Source organism: Loxodonta africana, chromosome 21 (genome assembly GCF_030014295.1).
Source record: "Loxodonta africana isolate mLoxAfr1 chromosome 21, mLoxAfr1.hap2, whole genome shotgun sequence".
NCBI lineage: Eukaryota > Metazoa > Chordata > Mammalia > Proboscidea > Elephantidae > Loxodonta > Loxodonta africana.
The window spans coordinates 48094206-48116624 of NC_087362.1; the positions used below are offsets into that span (position 1 = coordinate 48094206).

The 22419-nt window shown below is 32.8% G+C and overlaps 1 protein-coding gene across 13 annotated transcripts in view; it reads right to left on the reverse strand.

The window, feature by feature from the left end:
- Positions 1-22419, reverse strand: part of NFAT5 (nuclear factor of activated T cells 5) — a 142053-nt gene that overhangs the window by 51900 nt on the left and 67734 nt on the right. For 10 of the 13 annotated variants that reach the window (XM_064273836.1, XM_064273837.1, XM_064273843.1 and 7 more), the window contains 4 exons: positions 20076-20201; positions 7902-8460; positions 2924-3116; positions 386-576 (listed from right to left, as the gene is read on the reverse strand). In XM_064273836.1, the coding sequence (XP_064129906.1) occupies positions 386-576; positions 2924-3116; positions 7902-8460; positions 20076-20201 (1069 nt within the window). The other 3 variants (XM_023556619.2, XM_023556617.2, XM_010596776.3) reach the window with 3 other exon arrangements.

Below are 22419 nucleotides of genomic sequence, written 5' to 3' on the forward strand. Positions count from 1 at the left end.
AAACAGGAGGTGAATTTAGACCAGCAACATGCTTTTCACGTCAGCATAAGACAAACCACTTCATGGTCTCTGCTGAGAAAGAGGAATTCAGGAAAGCAAATCTCATTGGTCATAATTTTTAGTTTCAACGTTAATGCAAATCTTGATAAATGAGTATATAATTTTCCATAAAGCTAGCATTCCATCCTACAGAAATTCCCTAACAAAAGGCTATAAGAGATAATTTTAACCCATTACTATTCTTCAGAAAAATTTTTTTTATTTGTAATGTTTAAAACATTTTAATAGAATGCTCAAAACCTTCTTTCATATACTAGAAACAAATTTTTTTCTGCCTACTGCAAAAGTGTAATATATAATGAAAAAAACCTCACTAAATACTTACGCCAGTGTCATGTTGTTGCTAGGATCAAGGCCAACTTCTATAACAGTAGTGCCTTCAATGTCCACTTCTTTGCAGGGAGTTGTATTTCGTCCAGTTACCCTGCAGGCCTGATAAAACCCATGTGGTTTCACTCGACCAGAGTCATTACCCACAAATACTTGCAACACTACTGGTTCATTATGGCCTTCCAACTGTAACCAGATAACATGTGGCAGAAATACTAATTAGTCTTTCAAATAATCTACTTGTAAAAGAAGATATTTAAGACCAAGTTATATATTTGTAACTAGCATTACAATACTAAAATAATTTTAAATTTTCAAGAAAAATAGAGGTAAAACAGTTTCATAAAGGAGAGTTAAGTTTCTACAGAAAACTCTAAGTTTTAATTCTGTAATAATCATATTTTAATTAAAAATTTAGGTGTTAGATGACAAATACCATTTGTAATTTATTTGTACAACCAGATTAGAATGAGTACAGTGTCCTTTAGGTATTTATAAATTTATGACACCAAACATGCTTGCTCTAATCCATGTATATGTATTTACTATGATGCTAAGGATAATGAGTAGTCTTGATTTCCATGATGCATTTCTAATCCTGATCATTATGAAATGTGCAAACTACTGGGCCACGTGAAGGAGCATATGAGTGACTCCAGATCTACTGCCACCACTAATGGGAAAACTCACTGAACTGTGTTAGTGGCATCTTCTTCATCAAATCAGAGTACAAATACTAAATTTGCACTCTATTAAAACTAAGTAGAAAAGTGTTTGAGGTGCAGTTATTAAATAATGGGGAAATGGAGCTCACTTTCACAGACTAGACACATATATAGAACATCATGAAATCCTGGGCCAACCATTATGGTCTGAAAACCTGCTAGTGCAAACCAGGATTTATGAATCATTACAGATCTCTAACAATTCTTCATAAACTAAATTATAATTTATATGCTGTAGAATAAATAAATATTTAAATAGCATTTGGGGAAAAATGTTTCCAATGCTTACTTTTGATAAGGATTATAGTTAAAACAAACATTGAAGCTGCTAATGCAGAATGCAGAAAGTCACAAAATAACTTGTACAAAGAACACCAAAGTGCTTGAAAAAACTCACACACCTTTTATATCCCAGTATAACTGTATCTGTGTGAAATGAGATCATAATGAGGAAAAGAGGCCCAGAAAAATTAGCCAACTACCCAGAGGATAGCTCTTTTAACAACTGTAAACCAGCAATACCTAGAACAGTGCCTGGCCCACAGAAGGGTGCAGTATTTGTTGAATGAATGAATAAAAAACTTTTAAGGTCAGTCAGTTCATCCTCTATCATAGTTAGGCAATTAATCTAAAAATATTTCTGACCAGGCAGGTACAAAGCACAGCTTAAAGGCAGGGCAATCAGTTAAAAATACTGACCAAACTATTAAAATGTTTGGCCAGATAAATATTTATGCGAAGTAGAAATTAAATTTCTCACTTGCTTGTTACTTATCCTGGGTTTGGAGGATTGGGGATGGGTAGGGATGATGGGTAGTAAAGTGGGGGTAAGAATGGTATGGTATACGTGACTCTCAACCAATCTTATAAACGGTCATGGGCAAGTTTCTTGATTCCAAGTTTGAACCATTCTTTCATTCAAGCATAAAATGAAAGGCAATCCAACTCTAAATTTAAAATACTGTTCAACTAAAACATTGACAGGAACTTAATCACATTTAATAAGAATCTACCATGCGGCTAGCCAAAATTCTTCTCTGTTTAGTGTTTTGTAAAAGGCAGGGAAACTTGTTAAATATCCCATTCCCTCATTTTTTTTTTTATATTGAAAAAAAATTTTTTATAACAACATATCCTAGGTGTTGAAACTTAAGACCCTTTTTCTTTTAGTCTGAGTTCTGAAAAGATAAAAACTAAATATCCTATTTCTTAAACTAAAGACTTAAGTTATCTGAATTGAATAATTCTGATTACTTTAAACCAAGCCAAACCAAACTCATTGCCATGGAGTCGACTGATTATTTTAGTCATCTCAAAAACCTTATCTTCCAAGTCCTTAATAAATTCTACTATATTTCTTTGAATTCATTTTAAATTTCTTCTTAAATATAAAGTTTGAGAAGAATCTAGTATGGTCGCCACAAATGTCAAATAAAGGAGAAGACAATTCATTATTTCCAGATATTTTACTTAACACAACACATTTTCATCTCTCCTTCCATTTAAACTAAAATTTTAATGATATAAAAGCAACAGTATTTGGCTTATGGTCCATTCTGACTTTTACTTTACTTTCTGACATATATTGTTGTTAGGTGCCACCGAGTCAGTTTAGACTCATAGCGACCCTATTGTACAACAGAACAAAACACTGCCTGGTCCTGTGCCATCCTCACCATCGCTGTCCTGATATATAGTTAGTAATTATATCCTCCTGTTTTAGGCAGCTTCTGCTGATTAAAGACAAAATAACTAATAAGTAAAACTGGAGAAAACTCTCCATATACTGCTAAATACGTAAGTCTTACCTTTACTGTAGGAAAACCTTGCTGTGTTCTATCTTTTACAGAGCCACGGCTACCCTCAGTTAGGTACCGGGCTCGGTGCTGGGTCTCAGGCTGTACAACTATTTTCAGCTCCTTTCCCTCGCTTTTAACAGGATATTGTCCACACAACATAGGGCTCTTCTTTACTCCAGCTCCTTTTTGGTTTTCTAATGTTCTGAGAAGCCAAAGTACAACATGGAAAAAGTTATCAAAAAGTTTTCTGCAAAAGTCATCTAAGAAAAAAAGAAACAGAATAGGCAATAACATTAAGAATAACTGCTTAGCTTCTGACATAATAAAATACAGTCTGAGAAAAAACACATTCTAAGCAAAGCATCTTTTAAAATTTTGTAACAAAATTTATATGATGTAAAAATAAAAGAAAGTTGGATAGGGAAGTGAAGGGATGCATATCTGTAGGTGGAGGAAGAGAGGAAGACTGAGTACAACAAACTGGGAATAACAGGAAAGAGAATAGCTAATGTTACTATAACTTTTCATATCGTACCTCAGTCAAAATAAACTTTAAAAATCCCATGTATATTTAAGTCTTATACAAAGTTACAGGATTAATTACTACTATTTTCTAACTAGACTGACAAAGCAAAAGAAAAGCCGGAATAACAAAAACAAACAAAAAAGCCTATTTAACAAAACTATCTAAAGGTGTATATAGCATGTTCTTTTGGACATCAGTCTATTTAGTAAATCAAACTAAGAAAATTATGATAAAAATCATTCACTCATTTTTATTGGGAAGTTAGCTTTAAACAATCTTTCACAGAAGTGTTATTTTTTTCAGAGTATTTTTATTTGTGATTAAATAATTCTGAACTAAAGAAGCAATTATACTTAAGTTCTCAGCATATAAAAATTCTAAAATATGGGCTTTACAGTATAGGCAATCTAACTTATTTTTTAAAACTGTGTTTGTAAAGTTGATTTATCATGTGTTTGCTATGTGGAATGCATGTTCAAAGAAAAGCAATATTTCAAATGGTGGTTAGGACTTTAGGTCAGTACGTCTAACCTGTAAATAGCTGAAACATTGAAAATATGTGATAAAATAAGTAGAAAACAACACTGTCAATTATTTTTTTTCATTTGAACAACATGAAATAGGTTTAAAACTATTTATGTAAATTTAAAAACAGAGTCAGGATCAATGACGCTTTCTGTATGACTATCCTGGTCCCATGTTTTGACCCACACTGAAGACCCAGGAGCCAAGAGATGACTATGGACAAAATCTTCAAAAGCAACCAGGTATCAAGAGGAATATTATGAATCAAACACAGAGGAGCAATGGTGGCTATGCAGCCTTAAACCTGGCTCCAATGTTTACTTCTCCACCTCTAACCAAGTTATTGCCTCAATCATCAAGAACAAAGAGAGGGAAGGCAGCGTCCTCAGTGGAACTAAGGACTTGGGCTGAACTCCGTGGCTAGATACATAGCCAGCCAGAAAAATCTAGATTCCCTAGGATAATAACTCAGGAAAGGGGCAGAAGAGGAAAGAGGGGATGGAACTAGCACTGGACTATTGTTAAGACTGACCAGATTAGAGGACGTGTTCTAGGGGCAAATAATATGTTTAATCATTTTCATGTTCCTGAACCTTATACAGTTACTAAAACATAACAGGTGCTGAAAAAACGTTTGTTGATAAAGGCAAATAAGAGGAACAAAGACAGAAGGAAAATCAGAGGTAAGAAAGAAAAAAGGAGCTTCTACAATATTAAGATGAGAGAGACCTGGTCCTTACTCAGCAAGAAATGCCATTTATGTAAAATGGACATAATTAAGTCAAGGATTACCTGTGTAAATCATTTAAAAGGCCCTGGAAGAATAAATTCTACAAACAAAAGTATCATGTTGAAGCTGGAACACTGGGCAATAAGCCCTATATTTATTTTCGTCAATCTGGGTGGGAATTCATACATTTGGACTGAATACAGTGTCAGTTCCTACAGATGAGATTCTATAACAATATCGATTGATGCTCATTTTAAAATCAAAACAAAAATACTTGTTTTTTGAAACTATGTAAAAGCATCCCACAAACATGCACAGAAAGAGACTAAAATATAGCAAAAAACTAATAGCAGTTGTACTGAATGACTAAATTATGAGTTTTTATTTTCCTCTATTTCTATATTTTCCACATCTGTAATTAATATGTATTAATTTTATAATTGGAAGGGAAAACTTTAGTTTGAAATATAAGGAAAATTTCTACAGCGTATCAATTAAATTGGCAAGATATGGTTTTTATATTTATGAGGGTAAATAAATGAAAATGAGTTTTACTTATTCTGGTAAAATATCTCACTTGGGATGAAGACTGAATTCACAAAGTATAGGCTAATATTATGGCTTAAAGAAGAACAGTACATAATACTAATGGTATTTTCAAAAGCCCTTAAGATTATTTTTATTCTCCAAGTTTAGGTGTAAAAATGGAATACACACAGATTTAGGTATACAGACATGTAAAACAATGAAAACATCAACAAATTCTCTGAAAAGCTGTCATTCAAATGACTAATTTTTAAGGCATGATGGCTCACAAAAAACAAGAAAGTTGCAGTAATTGTACGGGATTATACTTTGAATGCCACCTAAAAAGAAAACTCTACTATCTTTTGGCATATTCAGAAGTCTAAAAAGGACATTCTAATTCCTTTGTGTTGCATAATTCCTTTGGTTGTGTATGTCACAAAATAATTCTCACTATAAAATGCCTATAATAGGTTTCACATCCAGATGACATATCCTTGCTTCTAGGATTCTGTAGAAGACACGGAACTGCTGATTCCCAGGACATTTAGTTGAAAAATTTAAGAATGATATGTCTAGGAATGTTTAAATACTGAGCAATTTTTTAAAAAAATAGCTTTATTTTCTTAATAAACTCTAACATTCTGGTCACATAAAAATGCTATGCCACCCACGGGCTGGCTTAATTTCTACATGGTATCTTTAATATCAATAAACTACTATACACCATATTTGAAAATACAACTTCTAAATAATTAGTATTATATAAATGATAAATTTATGGAACATCAGACCCAAGGCTATATACTTTATCTCTCAAAGTATATTTAAATTTCTTTCATGTTTCTAACATCTTTCTCATTGTTGAAGAGTATAGGATTTTAGCTTGAGATGCTCTGAATAATTGTTTTCAAGATCTGTTCTTCTGTATGTTTACATATGGTTTCACCCTTTCCTTGATATATATACTTCTTATAAAATTAAAAATTTAAACCTCTTCCACGATTTTCATATACTAGTGTCAAATATTTTTCTATTACCTAAAAAGTTAGGCTTTTTTCCTGCTCCTTAATGGAATTTTTGCTCCGTGAATTCTTCCAAGAGAGATTTTACCTTCATAAATGTCATTATACTTTCCCCAAGTAATCTCACATATTTCTTATATATTTGTGTGTGTATGACATATGTCATGCAAAAGCAGAAGCAGAAATCTCTAATTAGTAACTCTAGATATCTCATATCCTTAAGCAAAATTTCATTTGCTCTTCATTTGACCCTTTAACACCTACTTCAATACAAAAACAAAAATCTCTCTTCTGAAACGTTATAAAAGACTTTGCTCTTCTACTGAAGTTCAAGTAAACACATACATGTATTTAATGACATATCAAAAACTGAGCCTTTTTAATCGGTTCTACTAGTCACAATTACTTGAGTATTCACCTTATGTTTTCCCTGTGGTGTTCATTACATTTCAGAACCTTATTCTAGTGCATTTGTATTTAATTACATCACCCTAAAGGCATTTTAAATGACAGTATGTAAGAAAGTACTATGGAATAAGTATTGCTTACACAGTTGATACTACTTTCAAAATGTAATGAGAGAATATTTAGAAACAAATTTAATCTATATTAAGAATATTCTCCAAGATTACTCAACCAGATTTTTAATTTAAAAAGATATCAATGATGTCATCAAGTAGTAAACCAGTATGAAGCTTCTCAATCACCTTTCACGACAACCTGAAATTGTAGGAGATCCTGGGATCAACCAAAGGACCATACCCTGCTTCCCAAAAAAGTAATCTCTCAAAATCTAGTGAGTTAAATTTTACTAAACTATGTTGAATATACTGTAGGAAGAATCTAACCAAAAAAAAAGTCTAACAATTAAATATTAAAAGCACTAATGGAATTACAAGTTAAAAATAAGCCATATTATACTATAATATAGCAGTAAATATTCTCTAATACAGCTATTGAGATATGTTTAGTGAGTAGTGTGGCAAAGATAAAATACTCAAATGTGTTATTTGATTCTGTTCCATTACCCTCTAAATAAGTAATTCAGGATCACAGAAGGAAAAAAAATAGCAATATATTTGTTATTTTTTTTAAACCCTAATTCAGCACAATCAATATATCAGGAAAAAAAAGCTAAAAACATGTGAATTCATAAAGACCAAACCACCAAATTAGTTTTCTCTTGTTGTTATCAAATAAAGAGAAAAAATAAAGTCTAAAATCCTCACTAAAATGAAAATAAACTGAGCAAGACAGTGACACAAATAATATGAAAGAACACAATCTAGCTCTGTATGAACATTTTGAGTGTTTTAACTGGAACTATATACACTGCTAGTTATTTCTATGAGTAAAAATATTTTTAAATTCTTTTAAAATAGAAATCCATTTGAAATTAAAAATTATTTCAAAACAGATTTTCATTTTCTACTACCTAACCATACTCATAAGATACCTATTGCTAAAATCTATTGATAGTTTTTCTCTAATAAAATGTGTTAATCTTAAGTCAAAATTTTTCAGGTATTCTCATTGAAAATTAGCAGCTTTGCTTTATATTGAAAACTTGAGCTGAGCAATTAAGAAAAGTTGGGAATGATTTATTTTTTTGCTTTGCATACTGGTGATAGAACTTCAAAAAATGTGAATACCAACCCATTTCCTGCTTTTGAGTTGCCTTTGCTGTCCGTGGTAAGTTGAGAAAGCACATAGTGAGGTGCTTTGGCACTGTCGGCATCAAATATATCCATATTAGATTCTTCACAATCTCGTCGTTTGACCCCCGGCCTCTGCTTTGGATTTCGTTTTCGTGATTTACGAGGTACCTCAGTGTTATCATTGTAGGAACTGGTGCTCATATTACTGAAGTTGGAGGGGGACTCCTCCATCCACATACTGCAGCTCTGCTCAGATTCCAATCCACACCCCTCATCCTGGCAGGACATCCGACTGTTATCCAACAAGTCCTCGGGTGGTGGTGAGATGTACAAGACTGTGTGCCTCTTCGGTGTTGAAGGATGCTGCTGGACTGTGTTACTGGTTAACTGCTTTTCACTTACCCCTCTGTTACTTACCCCCACAGCTGAGGAGCAGCTCTCTACTTGCATAGCCTTGCTGTCGGTGACTGAGGTAGAATAAATGGTAGGGCTGGAAGAGGTGGTAAAGGAGCTGCAAGCACCGCCCATGGAGGAAGAGGAGGGAGCTGAAGAAGCATCTGCAGTGTATAATTCGAGAGTAAATACACTATACATGTTTTTACCTATGCTGGCTAGCAGTCCCATTGAAAATGTGATTTGTGAACTGATTGTTTTTCCCCAAAATGAATAGTTGGAATTTGGTTAAGTTTTAGAATATAAATGCTTTAAGTAATAAATACAAGGCCTAAGAAATGCAATTTTTTAAATGCCCAAATAGCATTATTTTATTTGCGTTATAATTGATGGATTTTAAAAAATCTAATTTAATGTCTTAAGTTGTAAAGCAAGAATAAAGCTTTTATTGCCTCAGCTGGATGATCTGTTGAATTTTAATCACTTAAAATAATACAGAAAACCCCAATATGAAATATACGCTTGTGGTCCACATCCAATGCCAATTAAACAATTCATTACATAGAATTTGAAAAAGTGGGACTGTGCTTAGCCACAAAATATTAAAATAAGTTTCTAACCTATGAAGCAGAGAACTACAGGTCATTTTTAATGCAGACACTCCCTGCTTCAGAGGCAAATCCTGGAATAAAAATATGAGAAAATAAATGAGAAAAGAGCTGCTGATTATTCCAGATATCAATTATAAAATGAAAAATAAGTAGAAAAAAATATAATCAACTGAATTGGAGGCAAAATGGAACTGGTACCATCACTATGATTGGCTGTAAAATCTAGGAAACTAAGGTGAAAAAGATTCATTTTGGAACATGCTGGGCTATAGAAGATAAGCAAGTTAACCACTGAGGGTCTCCAGAAGTTGGAAGTGACAGTTTAAAGCCATGAGCTCTGAAATAAATAAATCCATCTTTTATGGGAGAGTAAAGGGCTAATTCCTGGATGGACTTCTCTTTAAAAAATACTTGATTACATACTCATCAATTGGTAACCACTGTCTACTTCCTCTCTCTTTAAAGGGCCTACTTGATTTTGACTATTAAGGAAATTTCCTAATAAAGAATAACAGTAAAATTTATTAGCTGAAATCAAACAAAAATAAGTAAGGAAATCTCTGGAGAGCACCAGAACTAGTTCCTATAAAATGGATTTTTATAAAACAATTTATCAAATCTATTATGCCTAGCAAAAAGACATAAGTAGATCTTTTCAAAATGTGTGGCAACTGGCAGAATAGAGCATTGAAAATACTACTACTTTGGATCTTAACAGCATAACTTCAGAGGCACACTACTCTTGCTATGGCTGGAAGTTGCTGTTCCTAAAATTTTAGAAATACCATTATATCTTGTATATAAGAGATGGAAAGGTTTATAATCACACACACACAAAATAAAAATAAGTAACATGACAGACTAAAAGATCTGAAACTAAATTTTATCCATAGCCAAGTATGCCACTGTTTTAAGGTAGTATGAAAAAAACTTTAAATTGATTTGCAATTACTGGAATTAAAACATTCAAATCAATAATAATGTAAAGAGTAAAATGTTAGAATGTCAATATTTACATAATCAAAAGGCAAGTGCCAAAGATCTGTTTTTTAATAGAAAAAAATGTATCAAAACATTAAAATTATTTGAAAGAATTACATCCACTCATAATTTTTAGTTGCTGTCATGGTTGAAGAGGACAGTAATTAACACTAGGCATCACTAAGGTGACCGACATAACGCCACATGAAGATTTTTCCAACTACTGTAAGTCAAAGAACCTAGAGCAATTAGATGATACCAGTTCCATTTTCCAGTTTGGATCCTTCTCAAATGCAGTAGCTGAAATTGGAAAATTCAGTCACTTTAAACTGCATTCCAATTTAAAGAAAAATTTATCAATTTTGTGTCATGCATTAATGCAATGTTTTCTTAGTAAATAATATTTTAAAAGATTTATAAAAACTATAAAATCTATATGCTAACGTCAGTGACAGTTTAGGAGCTGATTTGTAGCCACTTTGGGTTTAAACATAAAGTTTTTTCCTTGTTTTTTAAAAAATACTACAGAATTTTAGGAAAAAATAGGTATTATGTCTAACATTTCTCCATCTGTTCCAACTATTGGAAAAAATAAAAGTAAATTTTTGTGTGTATGAGTCTATGGTCTTCATTTTCAGAGAAATGCAAGTATGCAGCACGCAATATTTGCAGTGTAACACACAAGGCATGCGGCATGAATGCTGTCAACTTGTATTTCTACAAAGCAATTTCCTCCCACTTGAATCTAAGTATCATGCACATGAGAATGCAGAATATGAACATCTCAGGTATCCCTGTCCATGACAGATGAAAAATACAAGTGGAAAGCAACCACAAACTCAAAAGCAAGTTATGTGGTATTTATAAATTTAATATGGAAGATACAACCTAGCATTGCTCGTTGAAGTAAATATAAATTTTACCTTGCAAATCTTATCAAAAACATTCATATTATAAAACCCGATTGATACAATCATCATAAATAAATGTCTGTTCTGGGACAGGTATGCCAAACTGTGATATCATACCCTACATAAATTAAGATACTCTATATACATTCTTTTTGGACACCTAACATAAAATTATTGTATTTTACCTGCAGTTTCCTGGATATAATTATTAAATAAAAAAGTTCATTAGCATAATACTATGAAACTGAAACACAAACTGTCAGAAGACAGCAGTAAGCATCCTTTAACTGAGACATAATATTTTTTAAGACTATCTCCATTTGTCCTTAAGTTACAAAGACTCTACTCATTTTAAAACTGAAACAACTGAGACAATCTTTTTTAAACTATAAAATTCTTTACAATGGCATCATTGTTGCTCTGATGATAATGGTGTATAAAATCTTTCACATAAAGATGCTACATTCTGGTTAGCAAGAGCTCACCTAAGTGCATTAATAATGCCAGGTGAGGTGTGGAGTGGCACATAAAAACTGTGGGCCCCTTGAGAACATAGACTGTACATCTTTGTCATCTTGGGCCCTTCCAGCACCTACCATAGTGCCTTGTATGTACTAAAAATTCAATTTTTTAAATTAAATTGATTTATGAGAAGCCAAAATTTGATATGCATATTAAAATTATATTGACAAATAAATGTATTAATGTGACCATAATGGACATATCAGTTTAAAAAAAACAAAACAATTTACTATTCAAAATGCTTAAAATATATATTACCATGATAGCATATTCTACTATGGAAAAATTACGAAGGGTTTAGATATAACTATTTGGTATTTCTACAAAGAGTGCTCTAATAACTTTCTTTCTTGAAATTATAAATAAGTCAAATTACTTGTACATTAAAATCCATAAGTGTATTGAGAATAAAAAATCTTAATATTTTTCCATTAAACTATGTAAAAATAATATCAAGAACATTTTAGATTTCTGAATACTAATTTGTCATTTCCAAGCATTCCTACAAAAGCACTAAAGGGTATTTTTGGGAATAATTTAAATGTATTTAATATATCTACAAACACCTTTCAGTCACTATATCATTAAATAAAATATCATGAAACAACTTAACTGACATTCTATAGAAGTGCTAATACAATTCTGCCCCACCTATACTTTTTATTTGTATGTACTTAAAAACAAAGTGTTAACAACCTCCCCTTTTTCTTTGGTTCTGAGTTTCCATTTTTATTTGTTAGAAATGTAGGGACTATAATTGCTGCATGTTAAAAATAAATAAACTCCAACACAAAAATTTTAATAACTGCTTTTATTTTCTCACTGGCAGAATAGTTATAATGTATTTATATAATTTTATTTATTCCTTAAATCCCTCACCAATCCTTTATAAAGTTGAAAGTTAATCATTTTTCTTAAAATTATCCCCTTATCTAAGTAACATGCAAATAAATATTTTTCTTATCTTTGAAATGAGTCAAATTTGCATGAAGACTTTTATTTTTCCATAGCATATTCTCTGACTACAGAGAACAGAACGATCCAAAGTGAAAATTGACAGAGAATTCTACAATTCACTAATGGAAATGTATAATCTCAAAAGAATGAATTCTAAAATTGATAAGTAAAGGGAAGCATCATCATCTATAGTGTCCTATATCCAAATCTAATAATTCCGCTATTGGCAGTAGCCAATTACTGAACCAAATGCTAACAGTGGTTGAGAACTTGAATTGCATACATGACTTCTTCTAAAAACTGATCAAATTACTAATGTCTACAATAAATATCCAAAGTAGTTGGGATAAAATGAGTGGCAAATAATATCTACATGGAGTATGTGGATATGCCAGAATTTGCAAGTATTATTCATTTGATGAAAAGGTTGAAAATGGATTTTATATGATATTACATATAAAACCATTTTATATACCCCTTGTTTAAACTATATTTTAAAGAACTACTAGTTCCAGACTTGTCAACTAGAAATTATTTTAACTACCATAACATTTTAGTATGTAAAATGTCACTAAAAAGGAACCTACTATGTATGGAACTAACTAAGCTTTTTATAGAAAGCTTCCTTTAAAGTCCTCAAAATAAACAAGTACCTTTCACTGATTTAAAATTTATGACAGAAATGACATTTACTAGGCTTCCAAAATCAAAATCTAATCGCTCGCATTTAAATATGCACATATAATTTATAATTTTTCAACATCAGTGCAAGATTAGCTGTTTCCTAAAAACTCCATTAAAACAAAAACCATAAAATTTTGCAAGTGTGCTAAGTGAACCAATAGTGGAACGGACACGGAGTAAACTACTGACTATTCAGAAAATAATCATAAAAAAACACAAGATGTTTGGAAACACTTTCTGGTCTAAAACACATATTGTTCAACTTTAATGATTCTTTTTATGTATTACTTTTTTTTTTATTGGCAATGATGACTTCAAATCTAAACATCTTGTCTGATAAAAGTCACCAGATACAAGGACATATTTCAGATCAAAGAGGAAAGATATTCAAAGAAAAAAATTATAAGGCCAACATTCATGTTGCCAAGGGATTGAAATATCTAGGACACACAAAGTGGCTGCAAACCTGCTTTGTCAACACCTTACATGCCAACCTTGGTTTTCTACTTCTCTTCTTTTTCTTCTTATAATATTAACGTAAAGTATAAAACTTTACAAAAGGGTTTACTTTCAATCAGTATCATTCCACTATTTAGAAACAAAAAAAAAAAAAAAAAGGAAAGAAAGATAAAGAATGAAAGAAAGAGATTTATGAAGAAGTCTGAAAACGAGACCGACCTATACCCTGGGTGAGATTGGATGGGTTAAGTGTCTCTGGCACTATTTGTCTTCACTATTGACAGACACTGTCACACAACCCACCACACGATGCCTGTCTCTGAATGGCGAAGCTAGAATGCAAGTTAAGTGTATTAATAGAAAAAACAACTAGCATCCCAGCATATAAAATAAGCATTCCAGATTACTTTACAAAAAACAAAACAAAACAAAACAAAAATTGTAGGGTTGATCATTGAATTTACATGTTTAAAACAATTTCAATTTCCCATTTGTACTTTCCCCACCCAATATAAGTTTACATGCTACAATAGGCAATGTTTCAAAATAAACTTTAAAAACTTAAATTAATATCCAAATAAATGCATACAGGGAAATTTCTTATTCAAAGTTTTTGTTACCTCATATTCACCAATTTGTTCTCCTGTTTACTAATGCAATCTAACCCATAAACCAGAATGATCTTCTTCCTCAGGTGTCTTTAGGCTCTGCCCTTACCAAACTCCCTTACAGAGCAGAACAGGACATGTCCTGACCAACACACTCAAGCTGTAAGAAAAATCTACATTTCAGCAGCAAAAGAATCTTTTCAATTCTCAGGCCAACTCCCCTATACTTCCTCGTTCCACCCTTAACAAGTTACCAGCTTATACTTTTAAACTAGACATGCTATTGTATACAAACATGTCTGATCCTGAAGTCTCTTCTTAAAAAGCGATGAGCACTAATTGCTGAAGCTGAAAGGTTTATTATTGATCTATTGGAGGCCATTTTTTTCTTCCATAGCCCATCAAATTGCCATTTGGGGTTCTAATACTATAAAATTAATTGCTCTCCAGTTTTTAATCTGAAATTTCCTAAAATAATTATTCTTACCTTGTCAGAGTATCATTAACATACTCCCAGAATAATTAAATATTTCCTGAAAAATAAAATGCTTATAAAACTTATGTGTTCTGACACATACAGCAATGTCTTAAATATGTCTCTTTCCTATTCAACCCTAAGCTTCTAAGTACATATACTAGCTATATGTTAAATAATTTGGTTTTTAAATTCCTTCCTATTAGAATAGAAAGATGCTTTGTATCATCCAGCTATTTAAGTATCACTGAATTAGCAGTTGTTTCTACGATGACATTTATAGACTAAGTTTGACTCTACTTTTTATTCTAATAATACAGACTTCAGCATAAACAAACACTATACGTTTGGAAACCCTGGTGGCGTGGTGGTTAAGTGCTACAGCTGCTAACCAAGAGGTCAGGAGTTTGAATCCTCCAGGCGCTCCTTGGAAACTCTACGGGGCAATTCTACTCTGTCCTATAGGGTTGCTATGAGTTGGAATCGACTCGATGGCAGTGGGTTTTGGGTTTTCATACATATGGATACGTGTATGTATTTAGATTTACTACACAATTTCAGTATAAAAGACCAAAGGAGTAGTAGAGATTTTTAAACCCATTTGTAACATGTCTGGAAGTAGAATTTGACTTCCTTCTAAAAGTAGTCCAATTTTCTAGGAAAAGTGGGAATGGCCATATGGAATAACTGAGATCAACTCACTACTATCACTCAGAAGTGCCTCGGAAGAAAGGCCAGGCAATCTACTTCTGAGAAATCAGTCACTAAAGACCCTATGGAGCACAGTTCTACTCTGACATATGTGGGGTTGCCATGAGTTAGAATCAACTCCATGGCAACTGGTTTAGGCCCTGGGTGGGGCAAATGGTTAACATGCTTGGCCTCTAACTAAAAGGTTGGCAGTTCAAGTCCACCTAGAGGCACCACAAAAGAAAGGTCTGGCAATCTACTTCTAAAAAATCAGTCATTAAAAACAGCAACTGGTTTTTTTTCTATCTATACATGATAAAAATTGCTATATAAACTATTAGTGTGCTGAGAATATATTCGTTCTAAAAAGCTTTGTTGTTACTGTTAGGTGCCATCAAGCCGATTTTTAATCACAGCAATGCCATGTGACAGCGCAGAACTGCCCCATAGGGATTTCTTGGCTGTAATCGTTATGGAAGCAGATCGCCAGGACTTTCAACCTCAAAGCTGCCGGGTGAATCTGAATTATCTGCCTTTTGGTTACCAGCCAAGCACTTAACCACTGCACTACCGCGGCTCCTTTTTATAAGTGTACTAATGTATAATTGGAAGGAGCCCTCGTGGCAAAATAGTTAAGTGCTCGTAGGTGCTAACTGAAAGGTCAGTGGTTTGAAACTACCAGCCACTCCATGAAAGAAAAGACCTGATGATCTGCTCCCATAAAGATTACGGCCTAGGAAATCCTATGGGGCAGGTCTACCCTGTAATATAGGGTTGCTATGAGTCAGAATCGACTGGATGGCACACAACAACAACCATGTATAATTACTGAAAGTAATATAACAATTTTATGAAAATAAGAAAAGGAATTACTAACTAGCTATTCTTAAAAGGGAGTCCCTGGGTGGTGTGAACTATTGAGCACTTGGCTACTTATGAAAGGTTGGCGGTTCAAATTCACCGAGAGGTGCCTCCTAAGACAGGACTGGAGATCTTCTTCTGAAAGGTCACAGTCATCAAAAATTCTATGGAGCGCGGTTTGAGTCTGAAATACGTGGGGTTGCCATGAGTCAGAATCAACTTGATGGCAACTGCTTTGGTTTCTTTTTAGAAGCGTTAAGATTCTCTGGCTGAATTATAAAATCAATAGTTTCATCAATTCATTGTTTAGCTCAAAAATGAGAATAAAAAATTTCAAGAAACTATTGAGGTGACTTTTGCTTGAAATAGTCCCCTTACTGAAATATATTTTTATATAAGTTAATAAACATAATGCCATATTCTGAAATGAAGAAAAAAAAGTCTAGGATGAACTGAGACAATAATTTGATTTTTTTTTTAAATGAAGATTAAAGTCTATTGTTCACTTCTGTGATAAACTTCCTATTTTAAATACATTAAGTGAATCTAAAGATAAAAACTATAAACATATTACTGTTGTTGTTGGTTGCTCTGGAGTTGATTCCGACTCATGGTAACCCCATGTGTGCACAGTAGAACTGCTCCATAGAGTTCCCAAGACTGTGATCTTGAAGAAGCATATTGCTGGGCCTATCTTCCAAGGCATCTCTGAGTGAGTTCGAACCGCCAACCTTTTGGCTAATACTTGAATGCTTAACCATTTGTGATATAAACAGATTAAAAAGAATACCTGATCGTTTTTCATGTGATAATATCTCAATAAAGTTGTTCTAAAAAACATCTGCCATACCTCTTTTCGAAAGCTCCAAATTCTGGTAATGCTTGGTTTTAGTTCTCTAAATAATACCTACATTTTAGTTCTTTGTAATCTATACTATGGATTCACCAAAAAACAAACAAAAAGAAACTTTACATGATTTGCATTTCATCTTGATCAATTCCTTATTTTGCTAAAAAATACCAATTTGTTTGGATAGCTTTTTTTGTTTTAGGAAACGGCCTTTGTATTACCTACTAGTGAGAACCTACAATACTGTTTAGACAATGTACTTCCAAAGTCTTTATTCATTTGCAGATTGAACCTCAAACTATAAGTACCTTTACACTGGGACAAGAACAGAAGTCTTGAAAATGGGCAGGAATACAAACTTCAAGCTGCAGATTCTCAACAATACCTCTTCCCAGACTCTGACACCTGGCCCCATGGAGAGTGGAGAAGTTGTGTCAGAGAAGTAAGCCCTCCTTACCCCATCTCCTACCCCAGGCTCAGGATAAAAAGAAGCCATTGATGGGAATGTGTTAAAAGGGTGAACAGTGCTGCTGCTGTTAGCTGTCACTGAGTCATAGCAATGGGTACAACAAAGGTTGAAAAGACACTCTTTTACCTAATATTCTGGATTGTGGATTAGCAGCATCATATTTACTCATTCCTCAGTAACACATAAGAGAAAAAAATGTAGATTGGTGAATCTGAGAACACATTTTTAATAATGAAATAACAAAGAATGTCCATGAACACCCATATGACCAGCCTCTAGATTTTAAATTGATTTAGAACTTGTGAAACACAAACCTTTATGGCAGAACTAGAAGTCTGTTCCCACCAGGCCCTCATACCTGATAGCAGCCAATCCGGCTCCTTCAAAATTCTGAAGAATTAACTACATCAAGAGTCATCATTTTTATGCATTCCATATTTAAACAGCAAATGTTATAGATTAAAAAACACAGAAGTCTAAATTAATGTGACATGTGACTTTTCCTACTAGACATCTAGTCTTTTGGCCATGAAAACACTGAGAAACTGGTAATATAATCCGAATCTCTCTTATGTCACCAAAGATATTAATATGCCAAATAAAAAATTTGACTGTAATGATATATACTAACTAATCTCCCTATAAAAATTAGTCTGTAATTTAAACTCTTTTATCTATAATGGTTTACAATAAAGCCTCTATTCTAACAATAAGACATTAGAATCCCAGAATAAAGTTTGCTGGTTACTAAAAGCAAATTTATGTTAAAAAAAAAAAAAAAAAAAAGACTACAGAAGACTTGGTTTTAGATCATAGGACTGTTCCATGTGTGAATATAAGAAAATTGTCAAAGTCACCTTTCTACTCTATCATCTTTACAATGTCAATAATTTCAAGATCTAAAAAGAATTTATTACTTTTATGTTTGCCATTTAGAATGCTTCCTTTAGTCAAGTCTCTTATTTTCACGATTTTTCAACTCATAGCTTTTCATCTAATTTATCTGGAGAAGGTTTTCTCAAATAAATGAGAAGACGGATAAATTCACATTTCATTAGTAACCCAAATTCAACAACTTTCAATATTTATAAATAAGAACTTCTGAAATTTAGTTTATTATTATTTAAAAGGAAGTATTGTTCTTTTTCCAAACCTAGCTACCATTCCTTCAGCTTTTAAAAGGAACTGGAGCTACTGTGAACAGATGCTAAAAAAGCACAGAAGAAACAGACTTTTAGTTCTATACAGATTCAACATGTCTTTAAAAAACAACCTCAAAAGATACTAAAGAAATCAGTTAGTCAATTTCTTCCTGTGGATTTAAAGTGAAATTTTTCATTAAAAATATTTTATTACTTTCATATTTTACTATGTGACATAATTTTTAAACTAGATTTAAAAATTTTAAATTCCAGAAAAAAATTCAGGGCCATTTTAGAACCCAGTGGCTATGAAGTAAAATCAGGTCATCTTATAAATTTGATTACTAAATAGTTCACAAATTCACAATTAAATCCACAGAATCTGTTAGAAAATGTCTGGCAACACATGAACAGTGAGAGGGCTGATAAGTTTCTTTGCCATGTTTGAAGTTTTCCTGCCCTCAACCAGGAAGGCTGTGTACTGCAGTATACATACAGCTCAAGGGAAAGATTGGTGCACAAGGTTAATGGTACACAGGTTAAAGTATACAAGAAAATATTCCAGATTCTGCTATAGTACCAATATTCTCATTTGAATCACAACCTTCCACTTCACTGTTCTGTTTTTAAACTGAAAGAATTTACTAAAAGCAATGTTTCAATGGACTTTAAGTACCATTTTAAAAGATAGGAGGTTTCATATTAGGCAGAAACCTCTAAGGCAGATAAAACTTCAGAATGTACACTATTTTGTTTCCTTTTATAAAGCAAACACCTTTAGCAGTCTATAAACCCAATCAAAAAATAAATAAACAACTGTTGGGCAAACCACTATGGAAGTATTCATATTAATTTATCGCTAATCAAGACTTTTTTCTATTAGGGTATCTGTCAATCTTTTAATTCAAAATAAAAATTTGAACCAATGTTATGCAATTATAAAATGTATCATTTGGGAGCCAAGTAAAAACAAGCCAGTAAATTTCAAACATTACTTCCATAGCTTTTTACTGGTATTAGAAAATGTTTTTATATAAATATTAAATTCAAATTTTCCATTATTTTCAACTGAATTTAAAATATGTATGAAGTTGTATGTATTTTTAAATGTAGGGAAAAGGTTATTTTAACATGCCACAGACAGAAAAGAGATTTGAGTCCTTTTTTAGATAATACAAAATAAAGTTTTTTTTTTCCTTTGAGCAAGTTTAAAAAAGAAAATTGCAAAACAGAGACTCAAATATGATTTTTCTATCCATAGCTTGGTATTTAACCTTTTAATGTGCAGTCAACAAAAACAGCTTTAAACTGGTTCCCATATTTGAAGACAAGGTCCATTTTAGGAGACGGCACTTATCTGTGCCAATGGAAATTTCAAGAAATAATAATTATATCAACAAAATTATAATGAGAAATTTTAATGTTAAAAGTATATATTTTAAAACCTCCTAAAACAAACCCTCGAATTATACTCTTTTTGATATGAACTTTGCCAGCACTGTTCATGTTGGCCAGATAATAACCTAGTTTTCTTTAATAAAGTAAAATGAAATGCATACCAGCAGCAACTACAGCTGGAGGAGGCGAGCCTGCCTCACCGCCACTTGTCTGACTCATTGATGCTACAGATGTTTCTCTAGGTGGAGGTAACTGTAACTCCTTTGGGAGAAGATCATAGACGGATTCTGTCGGGGAGGGGGGGGAAATTTTAAAAAGAGCGTCAGTCAACAACCTAAACATATGTGCACAAAATGACAATATACGTCTTTTCGCTCACAAAGAGAACTTTGTTATTCATAAAAAATTAATCCCATATAATTAATATTATAGTTATTAGCATATATTTTTCCTCCATTGTATAATTTTACTGAACTGAAGAATGAATTTTCCATTACTTCTGCCCCGTTTCTTCCTTGGCTTTATTCCTTTTAATCACAGACACTTTCCAGAGTTATTAAATATTAAATTTTAAAACTAGAGAAAACTAGACAGAATAAAAGAAATGTCAAATAACCTAAAATGGTTCAGTATCTTTCTGAAATAATAAGACCGCAACTTACCATCCATTATACCCACCCACTCACCAAACCCACTGCCGTCGAGTCGATTCCAACTCATAGCGACCCTACAGGACAGAGCAGAACTGCCCCATAGAGTTTCCAAGGATCACCTGGCAGATTTGAACTGCCGATCTCTTGGTTAGCAGCTGTAGCATTTAACCACTACGCCACCAAGGTTTCCATCCATTATACAGGTGAAAGCATATACTAGTTATATCAGCTTGAAACTGGCTTCTACAATTAGTCCATTAGTTTAGTCCTGTTCTTTCACCAAGCACCCTGTGGGAAATATTTTAATGCAACACTATCTTAATTTGTTTTTCCCTCCCAAAGAAGCTACAAAGGAATGTCATGGCTCAAGGAAATATTTCTTACTCTCTGAGGCATTTCCAAGCTTGCAAAGGCACAGGTATAGGATACTCTTAAATCAGAAGACATAAATACCTATATTAGATTATGATCACCTATTTATCCAGATTAAAGAACACCATACCTTTTAAAAGTATTTTATAATACTTTAATTGCCCATAAAATTCAATTTATATCTATACTTAAAACAATTCTATTACAGGCATTATTTATGGTTTTTAAACAAATAATTCTCAAGATATCCTCTAAAGGTAGTAGAATCAATCTTGAAAGGAATGTCAAACGACCAATTAGAAGCTTATGCCCACTTTCAAAAAGAACTGAGGGACAGAGTTTAAGGGACTTGACTAGTACTCTAAAAAAACCAATATTCTAACAATTAAAGATTATTAATTATCTGCATGAGTGATTAAAAACACAGACAGCACTATAAGACACTTTATCCTTGGTAGTAGATAATACTTTTAGATAACAGATTACTGAATTCATACTTTGATTCTTCCAGTTAATCACTGAAGTATGTATCCTAACTCTGATGTGGATAGGGATAGGGGAAAAGGTCATGACGAAAAGCTAAAATTAGAAATTGTCTTCTTAAATTATCTTCATTCACAGTAAAGAATCAGCTTAAAAATTTCTTTTGAAAAACTAGAAACCCTGGTGGTGTAGTGGTTAAGAGCTACAGCTGCTAACCGAAAGGTTGGCAGGTTGAATCCACCAGGTGCCCACTGGAAACCTTATGGGGCAGTTCTATTCTGTCTTACAGGATCACTATGAGTTGGAATTGACTCGACGCCAACGGGTTTGGCTTTTTGAAAAACCCTATTACCTAATGCCTGAAATTTTCATCTTCAAAGCATATGGCAAATTCATCATCTGTTGAATATACCCTGACTGAAAATTTTCAGCTTGTTAAAAACTTGCAAAAAGCTTTAAGTAAATTACTTCTATCTTTCAAATAAGATGTGTGTGTATGTGGGGGTGGTGGTGGTAAGGAAAGCCTAATTAAACAGAAATGCTACATCACCAAATACTCATTTTAATATAATTTTTTCTCAGACCATGTTGAAGAGTTCCTTAGACATAAAAGAGAAGCATACTCAACTCTTTTTTTTTTTTTTTTTAGGACAAACAAAACAGAAACTTGGAAATAAAAATAGCTTGGATGAAAAGAGAAAAGGATCTACCAAAATACATTTATGTCAAGAAAAAAAAAAAATGTGTCCTTACTATAGCCCAATCAATAACAGCATTTCACTGGTGAGGACTGTTTCTCCACTTCCCCAATTATAAAAATCAATCAATCTAATCAAATTCTTAAAACCCACTATGGACTGAAACATTCTACCTTTCCCAAAGAAAGGTATAAACCAAAAACCAAACCCGTTACCATCAGGTCGATTCCAACTCATAGTAACCCTACAGGGCAGAGCAAAACTGCCCCATAGAGTTTCCAAGCAGTGCCTGGTAGATT